Source organism: Canis aureus, chromosome 11 (genome assembly GCF_053574225.1).
Source record: "Canis aureus isolate CA01 chromosome 11, VMU_Caureus_v.1.0, whole genome shotgun sequence".
NCBI lineage: Eukaryota > Metazoa > Chordata > Mammalia > Carnivora > Canidae > Canis > Canis aureus.
In genome coordinates this window covers 20018372-20032696 of record NC_135621.1, presented here as the reverse complement: position 1 = coordinate 20032696, position 14325 = coordinate 20018372, and the positions used below count along the sequence as shown (strand labels likewise).

The 14325-nt window shown below is 58.0% G+C and overlaps 1 protein-coding gene across 3 annotated transcripts; it reads right to left on the bottom strand.

The window, feature by feature from the left end:
- Positions 1 to 7177: 7177 nt before the first annotated feature.
- ALG12 (ALG12 alpha-1,6-mannosyltransferase) lies at positions 7178 to 14232 on the bottom strand. 3 transcript variants are annotated; one of them, XM_077914043.1, is made up of 10 exons: positions 14102 to 14232; positions 11981 to 12202; positions 11776 to 11908; positions 10614 to 10787; positions 10015 to 10209; positions 9527 to 9630; positions 9024 to 9247; positions 7932 to 8101; positions 7767 to 7842; positions 7178 to 7651 (listed from the first exon to the last, which is right to left on the bottom strand). In XM_077914043.1, exons 2-10 carry the CDS (start codon positions 12146 to 12148, stop codon positions 7420 to 7422), a joined length of 1476 nt encoding a protein of 491 aa, XP_077770169.1. In that variant the 5' UTR covers positions 12149 to 12202; positions 14102 to 14232; the 3' UTR covers positions 7178 to 7419. The 3 variants fall into 3 exon arrangements, with proteins under 3 accessions (XP_077770169.1, XP_077770170.1, XP_077770171.1); XM_077914044.1 differs by having other exon boundaries at positions 14046 to 14156; XM_077914045.1 differs by lacking the exon at positions 14102 to 14232 and adding an exon at positions 13906 to 14047.
- Between the last annotated feature and the right edge of the window lie 93 nt (positions 14233 to 14325).

Below are 14325 nucleotides of genomic sequence, written 5' to 3'. Positions count from 1 at the left end.
GGGGACAGACTCCGTGAAGCTCAGTGCAGAGCCACAGGCTCCCCGGAGCCGGAGTCTGATCACAGGACTGTAAAGACTTCCTCTCCGCGCTTCTTGCCGCCACCGTTCCGAGGCCTGTGATAGCGGCTCCTCTCGCCCATACATCACGTCTGACTATCAAGAAAAAAATCACAAGGCCAATCACACGACTAAACTAACCCAGTATGAAGAGACAAGGCGAGTTTCAGAACAAGCTTGGCAGGGATGTTGGAATCATCAGAGCGGGAACACAGAACATAGGGTCAGTACGCTCGGCGCTCACACAGGCGCAGTAGACGGCGCCCAAGCACAGACGGGCAACGGAAGCGGAGCAATGCAAATCCTGAGAAAGAACAACAACAAAGCGCTAGAGAGAGGACACTGCTGCAGAAATGAAGAATGCCCTCTGCGGGCTTACTAGACTGGACATGGCTTAGCAAAGAATGTCTGAGCGAGAGGACATGTGGAAAGAATCCTTGAAAACTGAAAAATAAAGAGAAAAGCCAAACAACACAGAAGAGAACATCCAAAGATGATGGGACAGCCACAGAGTGTAGCCGACGTGGATGAGAACATCAGAAGGAAAAGAAAGAAAAGGAACAGAAGAAGTATTCGAAATGATGGCTGAGAATGTCCCCAACTCAGCATCAGACGCGGAGCACAGAGCCAGGAAGCAAACAGAGCAAAACAAAACAACCAATACCTTTAAATATCATGTTCAATTAATGAATTCTATAAATAAATGTTAAGTCCTGAAGAAGCCAGGTGGGAGGGGGGAACTTCCCTGTAAGGAAATGAAGGTAAGAACCACATCTGACTTTTCAGAAGTCACGCAAGCCAAGGAACGTGGACCAAAATACTTAAGGTGTGGAGAGAAAAATCCCACCAACCTACAGCTCTATACACGGTGAAATTATTCTTTTGGGATTTTTAAAAAGATTTTTATTTATTTATTTGAGAGAGAGAACAGGAGCAAGGGGAGCAGCAGAGGGAGAGGGAGAAGCAGACTCCCTGCCAAGCCCCTCACGGGACTCAATCCCAGGACCCCGGGATCATGACCTGATCTGAAGGCAGGCACTCAACCACTGAACCACCCGGGCATCCCTGGTGTAATTGTTCTTAAAGATGAAGGAGAAATAGACGTTCTCAGACAGACACTGAGGGAATTCGTGGCCAGGAGACAGGCTTGGAAGAACGTTAAAGGGAGTTCATTGGAGAGAAGGAAAGTAATGTAGGTCAGAGACTCAGACCTACGTAAAATAAAGAAGACCACTGAAAAAGGAGGAAGTTAGCATTTCATTCTTAATCTAAAGTAAGTTTGTTCAAAATAATGATAACGTAGAATCACATATGCTTACACATGAGATACGTACCTTTACGCTTATGTAGCTTACGTATGAGAAATGAATGCCAGCAATGACACAAGGGACAGGAGGGAAGAATTAGAAGTATTTTATTATAAGGTACTCACATTACCCATGAAGCAGCACAGTGTTATTTGAAAATAGAGTGGGATTAGCTATAAACATATATTCTAAACTCTAGGGCAACCATGAAAAAAAAAGCAAAAATGAAGTATAACCAATTTGCTAAAGAGGAGAGAAAATGGAATCATAGAAAATGCCTGATTAACAGTCTAACAGAGTCAATATAAAAACAAGGCCCAACCATATGTTGCCTACAAGAAACTCACTTTAGGTTTTCTTTAAAGTTTTATTTATTTAAGTAATCTCTTCACCCACTGTGGGCCTCGAACTCACAACCGTGACGTCAAGAGTCACCTGCTCTACTGACTGAGCCAGCCAGGTGCCCCAAGAAACCCACTTTAAATATAAAGACACAGGGCAACCCCAGAGGCTCAGTGGTTTGGCGCTGCCCTTGGCCCAGGGCGTGATCCTGGAGACCGGGGATCAAGTCCCGCATCCAGCTCCCTGCATGGAGCCTGCTTCTCCCTCTGCCTGTGCCTCTGCCTTTCTCTCTCTCTCTCTGTGTCTCTCATGATAAAATAAAATCTTTAAAAAAATATATAAAGACACATATGGATTAAAAATAAATGGAGGCGGGGGATCCCTGGGTGGCGCAGCGGTTTGGCGCCTGCCTTTGGCCCAGGGTGCGATCCTGGAGACCCGGGATCGAATCCCACATCGGGCTCCCGGTGCATGGAGCCTGCTTCTCCCTCTGCCTATGTCTCTGCCTCTCTCTCTATCATAAATAAATAAATAAAAATAAATAAATAAATAAATAAATAAATGGAGGCAAGTATGCTAACGGTAATCAAAAGAAATCAGGAAGTAGCTGTATTAATTTCACACAGCAGACTTCAAAGGAAGGAAAGTTATCAGAGAATGAGGAAGGGGATTATATAATGATGAAGGAATCCATTCTCCAGGAAGATGCAATAACCCTCAATGTGTGTGTACCTACCAACAGAGCATCAAAATATATGGGGCAAAAAATAATAGAATGACAAAGAAATAGCTGAATCACTGTCATAACTGGAGAGTCAACAACCCCGAGACATGGATGGATCCAGCAGGCAGGAACCAGTAAGGACATGGCTGAACTCAACGACACCATCCATCAACTGGATATAAATAAGGTCTGCAGACCACTTCATCCGACAACAGCAGAACACAAATTCTCCTCAAGCTCATGTGAACATTTGCCAAGATGGACCACATTCTGGGCGTTAAAACACCTCAACAAATACAAGATAGTAGAAGTCCTACATCTGCTATCAGGCCGTGGTAGAACTAAACTACAAACAAGTAACACACAGACAGCTGGAATATCCAGACATACATGGAGATTAAACAACACACTTTGTTTTTCTCCTTGAGAGAGAAAGAGTGAGCATGAGTGAGCAGAGTGGCAGGCTGTAGAGGCAGAGGGAGAGAGAGAATACAAAGCAGACTCCACACCCAGGGCAGAGCCCAACATAGGCTCTATCTCACAACTCTGAGATCATTTCCTGGGTTGAAATCAAGAGTCAGATGCTTAAAAGACTAAGCCACCCAGGCGCCCCTAAACAACACCCTTCTAAACAATGCATGGGACAAAGAAATGAAATCTCAAGAGAAATTTTAAAATAAGTAGAACTAAGTGAAAATAAAAACGCAACTTACCAAAATTTGTGGGATGCTGTGAAAGCACTGCTTAGAGGGAAATTTACAGTGTTGAATGCATATATTAGAAAAGAAGAAAGATCTAAATTAAATAATGTAGGTCCCTTTCTTCTAGGAACATAGAAGAAAAAGAGAAAATTATGTCCAAAGTAAGCAGAAGAAATAATAAGAATCAGAGCAGAAATTCATGAAATCGAAAACAGGAAACGAATGGAGAAAATCAATGAAACCAAAAGCTGGTTCTTTGAAAAGATTAATGAAATTGATAAGCCTGTAGCAAAGCTAACTAAGATAACAAAGAGAAAGGACACTAATCACTAATAACGGACATGGAGGAGGAGACATTACTACAGACCCACGGTCATTAAAGGATAAGAGAATACTATTAACAACCAGGCAAATAAACTTGATGACCTAGAGAAGAATGGACCAACCTCTTGAAAGACACATTCTGCCAAAAGTCACACAAGAACAAACAGACAACGTGAATAGGCTTGTATCTATTAAAGAAACTGAATCGATAATGAATAATCTTCCCAAACAGAAAGCACCAGGTCCAGATTACTTTACTGGTGGATTCTACCAAACGTTTAAGGGAAAATTACACAATTCTCTGCAATCTCTCCCAGTAGATAGAAACAGATGAAATACTTCATGTACAAAGCCAGCATTTTCCTGATACCAAAACCAAAAGTACTACAAGAAAACTACAGACCAATATCACTCATGAACAGAGATGCAGAAATATTAAAAAAAAAAAAAAAGCAAATCAAATCCAGCAATGTATGAACAGAATTCTACACCATGACTCAATGGGATTTATCTCAGGTATGCAAAACTACTTCAACATTCGAAAACCATTAATGTAATCCATCAGAGAAAAAAGCACATGATCATAATGGATGCAGAAAAACCATCTGACAAAATCCAACACCCATTCATGATCAAAGTGCTCAGTAAACTAAGCCTAGAGGGCATTTCCTCTCTCTCCACTCCTTCCTTCAAATCTCAAGTCATTTTGTGGACACAAATCAATTTTGAAGCTTGTATAGAGAAGCAAAAGACTCCCACGACAGAATGCTGAAGAAGAACAAAGGTGGAAGACCATCATTACCTGACTTCAAGACTCACTATAAAGCTACAGTTAGTCAGGACAATGTGGTTTCGGCAAAAGAATATACATGGGACAAAATAGAGAGAGACCGCCTAGATAGACACGTCCATAAATCCAGTTAACTGACCTTTGATAAAGGAGCAAAGACAACACAATAAAGCAGAGATAGTTCCTTCTCCTAATGGCGCTGGAACAAGTGGACATCCACTCAGGGGGAGAAAAGAACCTAGGCACAGACCTACCCCCTTCATAAATATTCACATGAATTAAGTCACAAACCTAAATAATCCCAAAACTATAAAATTCCTAGAAAGTAGTGTGGAGATGACTTTTCAGATACAACACCAAAGAGAGAACTGATGGCTAGATTTTGTTAAAATTAAAATTCTCTGCTCTAGGGACGCCTGGGGGGCCCAGCAGTTGAGCATCTGCCCTCAGCCTAGGGCGTGATCCCAGGGTCCTGGGATCGAGTCCCACATTGGGCTCCCCGCAGGGAGCCTGCTTCTCCCTCTGCCTCCCTTTGTGTCTCTCATGAGTAAATAAATAAAATCTTTAAAATAAAAATTCTCAGGTCTAGAAGGATAATGTCAAGAGAACAAGATATACCACAGACGGGGAGGAAACATGTAAAAGACACATCTGATAAAGGTCCGTTGTCCAAAATACACAGAGAACCCTTAAAACTCAACAATAAGGAAACAATTCCATTGAAAATCAGTTTTAAAGGTGTCACCAAACAGCAGTGACGTACAGATGGCAAGTCAGCATCACATCGTGCACACCCAGCAGGTGCACGTGAACACAAGAGACGCCGCTGCACACCTGTTGGAAGGGCCAGAACGTAGGACATGGACAATGCCAGGGGCTGTGCCCATGGTCACTGGAGCGCAGAGGGACTGTAGGGGGGTCGTGGAGGGGCGCAGGGGGGCCACAGGGAGGCGCCTGGCCGCTTCCTACAAAGCCACCCATACTCTACGTCGGCCCGGCGGTCATGCTCGGTACCCACACGAAGGAGCTGGAGCCTCACGGCCCCAGAGGCTGCGCACGGACGTTTACAGCGACTTTGGTCACATCTGCCAGTGCCTGAACCGCACACGTTCGGTCTGTGACTTCAAATCCCTGCGGCGTCGGTGGCTTGGGTGTGCAGCCAGCCCTGGCAGCAGGATAAACTCGGGTCACCCCTCCCACGAACAGAGGCAAACACCAGCGGATCCCAAGTCTTCGTGCAGAAGCAACGCGAACAAGAGCCCAGAAGGTGCCAGCCGCGGAGCCCAAGGGTGGGACGCAGGCCATGAACCCAGCCGCACACACGAACGTGAACCTGCAGAAAAGTGCCTGGGAAAGTGCTTTGTGATCAGAACACAGACGACAAGGGAGGAAGTGACCTGTGGCCTGGGACAGAAAGGGTGAGCACCCCCAGCAACTGAAGAGTTTTCATAACGTGGAGGGGAAGTGCCCCAAGTGCACGGAAAACAGACCAAAGGCGGACAGACCACTGACCACACCGGACGGTGCTTGATCCTGTTAGACATTCACCTTCCCCTGAAGACACGAAGAAGCATCCGGAGACACCGCCGCTCGGGCATAAGAGCAGCCGGGTCAGGGCTGGCCCTGCAGCCCCGGAGGGGTACCACTGAGTCACATGGCACCCACGTGCAGCCCCGCTCCCAGGGGCACAGCATGAGAAAACACGCGTGAGGCTGTGCACACGGTGGCCAACAGCCACGTGGCTCCAGGAAGGGGAAGCCTCAGGTCCAACGAGGGGCTCACCGGGCTCCCAGGGAGGACGGAACCCAGTCCACGCAGGTCTGCTCATCTTCACAGGAAGGAGGGAAAAGCCAGGCAGCAGTGACTCAAGTCACAACACTTGGAGGGGTTGTGGTGGAAACGACGCCCCGAGCATGCTCTGGGAGCAACTGCCACTTCTGGAAGCAGCTCACCCTCCACACGCGGGCGGAAGGCAGATCCTGGGCCACGCAGGGAGGAGGAGACGCCACGGAGCCAAGGCAGACACGGACTCCGCGGCGGCTGGTCGCTCAGGGGACAGGGGATGGGGGGCAGCGCACCCCACAGAGATGGGGACCCAGAGCTGCAGGTGTCCCAGAGTGTGGGACAGACAAGAGTGCAGGCATGCCTGCCCCTTGCGCATCCAGAGGGGTCTGGGAGCAGATGTCCCCGGCCTCGGTGTCCGCAGCCGCTCCCTGCAAGCAGGGCCCCTCAGCCGCTGACCTTCGGGCAGACAGGGAGGCCTGAGAGCCTCGGCGGCAGGCAGGGAAGCAGCCATGAGGGTGCCCGGGGAATCAAGTGTGAGCCAGCCGCCACCCGGACCGACGACGAGTTTGCACGCTGAGGAATCACAAACGGGTGCTAAATGCCAATGATGCATAAATAATAAACACGGCAGACAGACAGACGGGAGAGGCAGGGCTGGCTCGCAGGCACCAGCTGGCGGGCAGGAGGGGCCACCCGGGCTCCGCAGGAAACATCCACGCACCCCGGAGAGGCCGCAGGAGGTCCCCCCGGGGCCATGTCCATGCACACACTGCTCGTCGGCTGCAGTGGACCACAGCCAGGCCACAGGCAGAGCTCTCACCAGCCCAGACATGGCCTTTCCTTAGGGGAGTGCCAGGTGTGCACGCGTGTGTGTACGTGTCAGCACGTGCGTGATGGTAGTACATGTGATGTGTCCACGTGTCAGTGCACGTGATGCCCGTGCATGTGGGAGCTGAGTACGTGCGGGTGATACACATGCGCAGCCACACCCTCCCCGTGTGCTGTCCCCGGGCCCGCTGGTATTTGACGTGCTCGGTACATAATAACCAACGTGTGCTCCTTCAACAAAGCGTAAAGGTGCCAAGGTCATCACTTGAAACGCGACCTGCAAGAAGGGAGTCTGTGCAGTATCACCCGTCGCACGATCTCCACTAAGGAAACACAGATTTATTCGCAGCCCCTCTGGATCCCCGGAGCCCCATGTGCGACGGACCAGGTGCACCTGCGCCCGCAGAGTCCTCCCGTGGACTCACGGACCTCCTGTGGGGTGCGCTCCTTGGGCGGGGGGCAGCCACGAGGTCGGGGCTGCAGAGGAGCGGGGCCTGTGCCCTGGGTCCCACCGTCCCGCACGCGGTCCCATCTGCCAGGACACCGAGGAGCCCTGAGGCCTCAGGACGGCCCACGGCGTCTCTCCAGGAGCACCAGCCTTGTCTGCAGGTTGACGTCGAGGGGGGGCAGCCTGCTGAGGTTCAGACTCACACCCGTGGTGCCTGGGACGCTGGCCAGGACACGGTGCGTGTCCCTGTAGAGCGCCAGGTGCGCGGGGGCCGCCTCCATGAGGAGGTGCGTGTAGGCCAGCATGTGCCCCGACCCAGGCCGCACGTCTTCCCTCTTGTCGTACCTGCAAGGTTGGAGCGTGGCCGTCGACCGTGAGCCCCACGCGGCTCCCAGAGCCCAGCTGCCCCCGGGGAGCCACGCATGGCTGTGGGAGGAGTGCCCAGGGGGCAGCAACATACCTCCAGGCACCATTCACTTCTAGAAACCGAGACACGCCCGTCTGCGCAGCGGCCACGTCGATGTGCAGCGCGACATCTGCGGACGACCATGTGCACCTGCTGAGAACCGCGAGCCGCGCCCGAGCCACGCCTGAGCCGCCCCGGCCCCAGCCGCCCAGCACCCACCTGTCCCGGGGGCCACCAGCTGGTGCAGCTTGTGCATCGCCACGCCGCCGGGGTAGTTGAAGTGGGACACGTACAGGGCTGTGGCCGAGTAGGCGGCATTCACCGCGAGGTGTCCGATCACCAGCATGGAGCCTGCTTTATACAGCCAGGACTTCCTGTAGTTGTTTAGCCTGGAGAGAGCGCCGTGCGTCTCACAGGAGGCTGCGGCACACGGACGCCGCCGTCCGCCCTCACGGTCACCGTGGGCCCCGATCGCCACGGGGACGTGATCATCGGGGAGGGTGGGGGAAGTTCCTCTGTCCAACTCCACCCAAATGCTGATTTAAAGTTCATATTACATTTCCAATCATCTCGGGTTATCGCTCATGTCCAGGTTGGAGGGCAGACCCAGCCCAGGCGCGGCCGGGTTTGTACGGGAAGCGGAGGGCGCAGGGCCGCCGCTGCCCTGGGAGCCTGGAGAGACCTCAAGGCCACCAGACCAGGCTGCTTCCTGCCCATCCTCCGCAGAAGCCTGGCAGCTCCCACCCAGCACAGACAGCGAGCCACCGCCTCAGCCCACGGCCCACTCCGGACACGGCCCCGCAGCACCACCGCGGCTCCCGGGCACCCTGTTGTCAGGCCCTCATTCCAGGCTGGGCCATCTCCTGCCCTTGGTAACACCCACACCCCTTGTGGTGGTGGGCCTGGAGCACTTCCCTGTCCTTCCCAACCACCCCTGTCCCTCCCAACCACTCCAACCCTCTCTGACCTTCCCCGACCCCCCGCCACACCCCCGACATTCCCCGACGCCCCCCCAACCACCCCTGACCCTCCTTGAACTTCCCTGACCCTCCACCTGTCACACGGCCCGTCCCGCTGAGCTCCCTGCTCTGGCCCGGGTCAGGTGACCCCGTGAGTGTCGTCCCACGGCAGCTGCGTGTACACGGGCCCAAGAACCACACACTGACCCATCGGCGGGCCCAGGGCGGCCCCTCCTGACCCCGCGGCCCTCCTTTACCCGGGCGCCCATTTGGACCCATCTGTTCACCCGAACGCCTTCCCTGAGGGCCCGTGGCGTGGGCCGTGGCCGCCGAGGAACAGCGGAGGACTCACAGGCAGGCGCAGCCCCGGGCGGCCACAATGTTGAGCACAGGGAAGGTGTAGATGACGAAGCGCAGCTCCTTGTGCGGGAGCAGCGAGTACAGGGCCACAAAGCCCAGAGACAGGAGCAGCAGCGCCAGCGCCCGCCTGTCCACGGCACCCAGGGGCACGAAGAACAGGCTGCAGCCCAGGCCGCGGGGCAGGGCCGAATAGAAATACCACAGCAGCGGAGAAGTCTTGGGTGGGACGGTTAAGGAGGCCACACGCCAGCGAGTCACCAGTCAGCACGGTCACGCGGGGGCGGGGGGTACAGCACCTGGGACTCCCAGCCTCGCCAGGTGGCCAGCCCAGCCCTCCCCCTCCCCCAGAGGACAGCTGGTCCCAGGGCGTCCACAAGCCGCTGCGGCGTCACTGAAGACCATCTGGTGGCTGAGGCGGAATGGAGCGTCCAGGGGCAGGTGCCAGCCGCGGGGGAGCGGGGGGCCGCCGGGGACGCCTACACACGGGAAGGATACGCCCCAGTTGGAGCTTTTGTTCAGGACCGTGTTGTACCAAAGCACCTTTCCCTCTGGCCACACGAGGTATCGCCAGAAACAGGAGTCCACGGCCACCGTCAGTCCTGGGAGGCACCGGAGACCCTCAGAAAGAACTCAGCCCCCAGCCGCTCAGACCCCACCGCTGCCCGGGTGAACAGCAGCCCCGGGGGCCCCGGACCTGTCAACGGGCCGCAACGTGGCCCCAAGGCACCTGCTTCACCAGGAGGAGCTGGCGCCTGGGGCCTGGGCTCCCCAGGAGGGCGGGGCCCCCACAGAGCTGGTGCAGGGACCTGCCACCCCACCCCCGCCTGGGGATGAGGCCCCGAGGAGGAGCCGGTTCAAGCTGTAACTCCGCTGAGCATCAAGGCGGTTTCATTTAATAAAACAACCCTCCCCGCATCTCTCCCTCCTCCTGGCAGCACACAAAGCGCAGCTTCGGGCAGACGCGCCCCTGCAGCCCCACTCACCTAGGCAGAGCGCCCCGGCCGGGAGGGCGCAGCGCAGGGCCTTGGCCACCGTCAGCCTCCGGGTGCCAAGCAGGAGCAGCAGCGCGAGGCCCAGGAAGACGCTCAGCTCAGCTCTGAACACGAGGATGGCGAAGGCCGACAGCCGGATGAAGCGGGCCCACCTCAGCTGCAGCCAGGCCGCCAGGGCCGGCAGGACTGCGAGACACAGCTGCTGACTCCCGCCATGGGCGGCTGTGCCCCACATGCCCCAGCCCACCCCGTGCCCTGGCCTCCCTCTCCGCCTCCCCCAGCCCCCCCACCCCACGCCCCCCGACCCCGGTCGGCCCCCAGGCACGGTGACCCCACGCCCACACCATCCACCGCCTCCCATACTCCTCGGGGCGCCCGGGACCACCCGCCGGCCAGAAAACCCTCCCAGGCGACCCAGGCCCCGGCCGAGAGCTGGGAAGGCACCTCAGCGCGGCAACAGAGGGATGCCCTGGTCCTCGCCACAGGCCAGCCCATCCTCGGCCTTCCCCGCCCGGTGGGAAGCAGCTCTCGTCAGGCAGATGCCCCCCCGACGGTCGCCCCTTCACCAGCGTGGCTCAGCAGCTACCTACCCACGGGCAGGGCCAGCACGTTGGGGAGCGTCCGCGTGCAGTAGAACATGAAGTGGAACTGCGTGGCCGTCACCCAGCAGAACATGGTGGCCACTGTGGCCCCAAACTGCCGCCTCACTTCTTTTTGTAAAGTCCAGAGTCCGAAGATCACGCCGAGACCAAGGACAGCCCTGACTAAACAAACGTGGCGATGTGCATGGCTGGCGGTGAAGAGCTGGGCACAGGGGGTCCTGAAAGGCCACTGGCGACGGGGAGTCAGTGCCCAGGTGGCAGCGAAACAGCCTCGGATGAGGGGAGTGCTCTCTGCTACAGAACATGGACTGGGCGCAGGGAACGGACAGCCTGGGCCTCAGCACCCTGACCCTAAAGCCTCACTGACTGCGGGCCCCGGGGGGCCACGGGCAGGGCAGGCAGTGTCCACAGGTCTGTGTGACCGGCTCAGCATCTCACCGCAGCCTGCGCCACGTGCATGTGACACCCCAGGGCCACGGGGACGGAGGCCTGACGCCCCACACGGCCCCGGAGCTCCTGCCCTATGTAGCCACCTGGGCAGTGGGGGATCTCCACACACGGGTGGACAGTTGGAGTAGCCAGGAAATCTAGGTCTCGTGGGTGCAGACATGGAAACACGGTGGTTGCTGGCTCAACAAGGAAGTTGCACGGTGATATATACGGGACGTCCTAAATTTGGTTTTAAGAGGTATCCACATGTGCACATAGAAAGATCCAGCAGGATTCGCACAAGGTGCAACCATTGGTGACCTCTGGGTGGGGGAAGGGAGGCCTCCGACGCAGACCACTGGTTCCACGGGGACAGTGGCTTCCAGGGAAACAGGCAGCTCTCTGCGGGGTGCGCAGCCCCACAGGTGACGCCACACCTGCTGCCTCTCCCGCTCTCCCACCTGGGGAGGGGCCCCGGAGCCCCCACTTCACCCTCTCGAGAGCAGAAGCAAGACGCGCTCAGCTCGTTGTCCCATGTTATGCCCCAGAAAAGGCGGGGGTCAGACCAAGACACCTGCTCCGGACGACCAGGCTGAGTGGCCAAGGACGGCCAGGCATCCGACAGAAGGACACTCCCGAGGGGGGGAGCGTCCACCTGGCTCACGGAAGTCCCCTGATCCCACTCGGTGCCTCCCTCATCCTCATCGCAAGACCCCCTTACCTACTAGTTGAGAGTAAAACTTGGGCGCTTCCAGCAGGGACAGCACGTAGACCACAGGGCTGGAGAGCGCCGCCACGGCCAGGGGGCCGAGGAAGGTCCTGGGGACCACTCCGGGAAACTCAAGATGGTCGTACTGCAGGGGAAGGGGAGGTCAGCGCATGCCCGTGGGGATCTTGCATGCGCGCTCTTGCACGCAGGCGCTCACCTTGTCCGTGTCCAGCCGGTAGTAAAGCAGGTCGTGCATGGCCTGCAGGTTGAAGCTCTCCTCCACTTTGGCGTAGGGGCAGGTGATGAGGTGGATGGCGGCGACAGCCACCAGCAGCCCCAGCAGCCGGCGCTGCCGGCCCGCGCCCAACGGCCTCTTCCCAGCCATGGCTCTCCCGCCTCACCCGCCTGCCACGCTCATCGGCAGCAGCGCCCGTGGGCCCTGGAGAAAGTGAAAACACAGATGCCCGGGTCACAAGCTCCCCGAGTCAACACCGGGCATCCGGGTGAGGGGCGCATGGGAACTCTCTAAACCACTGCTCTAACGTCTATAATTTGAACGCATGGAGAAAGTTGAGAGAAATCAGGCTTGGGCACCTCCCGCATCTCAGGAGGCTACCCCATGCCCTGAGCTGGGCACCGATCTTTCCAGGAAGAAGGCCGTATTTGCACAACTGAGTCAGCCCTCCCTGTGGCCGGCAGGGTGGGGGGGGGGAGTAGCAGGACAGGGGCTTCAAGACCAGTTACCAAAGAGCACACACTCTTTTCCCAGACCAAGACCCAGGGACGGAAGGGGGTGTCAATGCTTTGTGTCCCTCTTTCTAAAGCGTGAGGTCTGTGAGGCTGAGACCCCCGGTCCCCCCGCCCCGGAGGAGGCCTCGGTCAGCACGGAGCCAGTGTGAAGGAGAGACGTGGCCCACCGTCCTGCCGGGCGCCGGGCTGGGGGCAGGCCCGCCTGCTGCCTGGCCGTTCCCTGCGCAGCACGTGCATCACAAGCTACAGAGGGAAGAAACCCAGGCGAGTGCGCCTGGACCTCACCGCACCAGCTACGCGGTCCTTAAAAACACGTTAATGCTTTAACTCCCAGTAAAGCCAAGGAAGCCACAGACGTTCACGTACTGTTCTCTGCTCCCCATGCTGCTGTGAGGGGGGGGAGCGTAGAAAGAAACAGGAAGCACACACGCAGCAAGTTGTTGGAACGGCTGCCCCAGGTCCGCCAAGACCAGGCCCGTCCCCCAGCGCCCACCCTGTGCGGCCTCCCGCAGGACGCTCCCCTGCAGGAAGATGCAAACAGCTGGTGGCGAGCTGCAAGGTGTGGATGGCCGGTGCCTGTCGCCCCGCAGGACTGGGTGCTCTCCGCTGGAGCCCATGTGCAGGGAGGGAGGGCAGGCGCAGGGAGCAGGCAGGTGGGGAGCAGGTGGGGAGCAGGTGCAGGGGGCAGGTGTGTGGAGCAAGTGTGGGAGGCAGCTGAGGGGAGCAGGTGCAGGGCTGCAGACAGAGGAGGGAGCAAGTGCAGAAGGGAGTAAGTGGGGGGGCAGGTGCGGGGGGCAGGTGAGGGGAGCAGGTACATGGGTGCAGAAGGAGGAAGTAAGTGGGGGGGCAGAGGGCAGGTGCAGGGATGCAGATGGGGAGGGAGTAGGTGTGGGAGGGCAGGGGGCAGGTACGGGGAGCAGGTGCAGGGCTGCCAACGGGCGGGGGGTGGGGGGGTGGGCAGCTGCGGGGCAGGAGCGGAGCAGGTGCAGGGAGCAGGTGCGGGGCACGTGCAGGGGGCAGGTGCAGGGCTGCCGAGGGGCGGGGGCAGCTGCGGGGCTCCAGAGGGAGGAGGGAGTAAGTGGGGGGTCAGGTGCAGGGGAGCAGGTGAGGGGAGCAGGTACAGGGCTGCAGAGGGAGGAGGGAGCAAGTGGGAGGGCAAGGGGAAGGTGCAGGGATGCAGGTGGGGAGGGAGTAGGTGCAGGAGGGCAGGGGACAGGTGCGGGGAGCAGGTGCGGGGCCGCCGACGGGCAGAGGCAGCTGCGGGGCAGGTGCGGGGCAGGTGCGGGGCAGGAGCGGGCAGGAGGGGGCAGGAGCGGGGCAGGGGCGGGGCAGGGGCGGGGCAGGAGCGGGGCAGGAGCGGGCCGCGCGGCGCCGCACACGGACGCGGCTGACCTGGGCCGGCAGCTGCACGCGGGGCCGCTCGCTGCGGAGGACGCCAACCGCGAGGCCCCGCCTGTCCCCGCCGCGCCGGCTCCGCTCCCGCTCAACGCGGACAGACGCCTGGCGGGACCCGAGCGGCCGGCTCCCCTCACCCAAGCCGTGGCTCCTGCGGCCTCGGGGTCCCCGCCGCGCGCCCTGAGAGCCCCACCTCTCCAGCCACCACGTCGTCCCTCGAAGCACAGCCCCCAGGACGGCCGGAAGCAGCGCGGCGGAAGCCGGGCGGGGACTAGAGGACGTTGCCCACACCTAATATGGCCGCCAGGGCCTCGCTCCCGGCGCGGCGCCCCCTGCCCGGAGTAAAGATGGCGTCCGGGCGGCGCGCGCGAGGGGCGGGCTCCCTTCGCCTCGCCCCGGCCCCACCCCCTCCCGGCT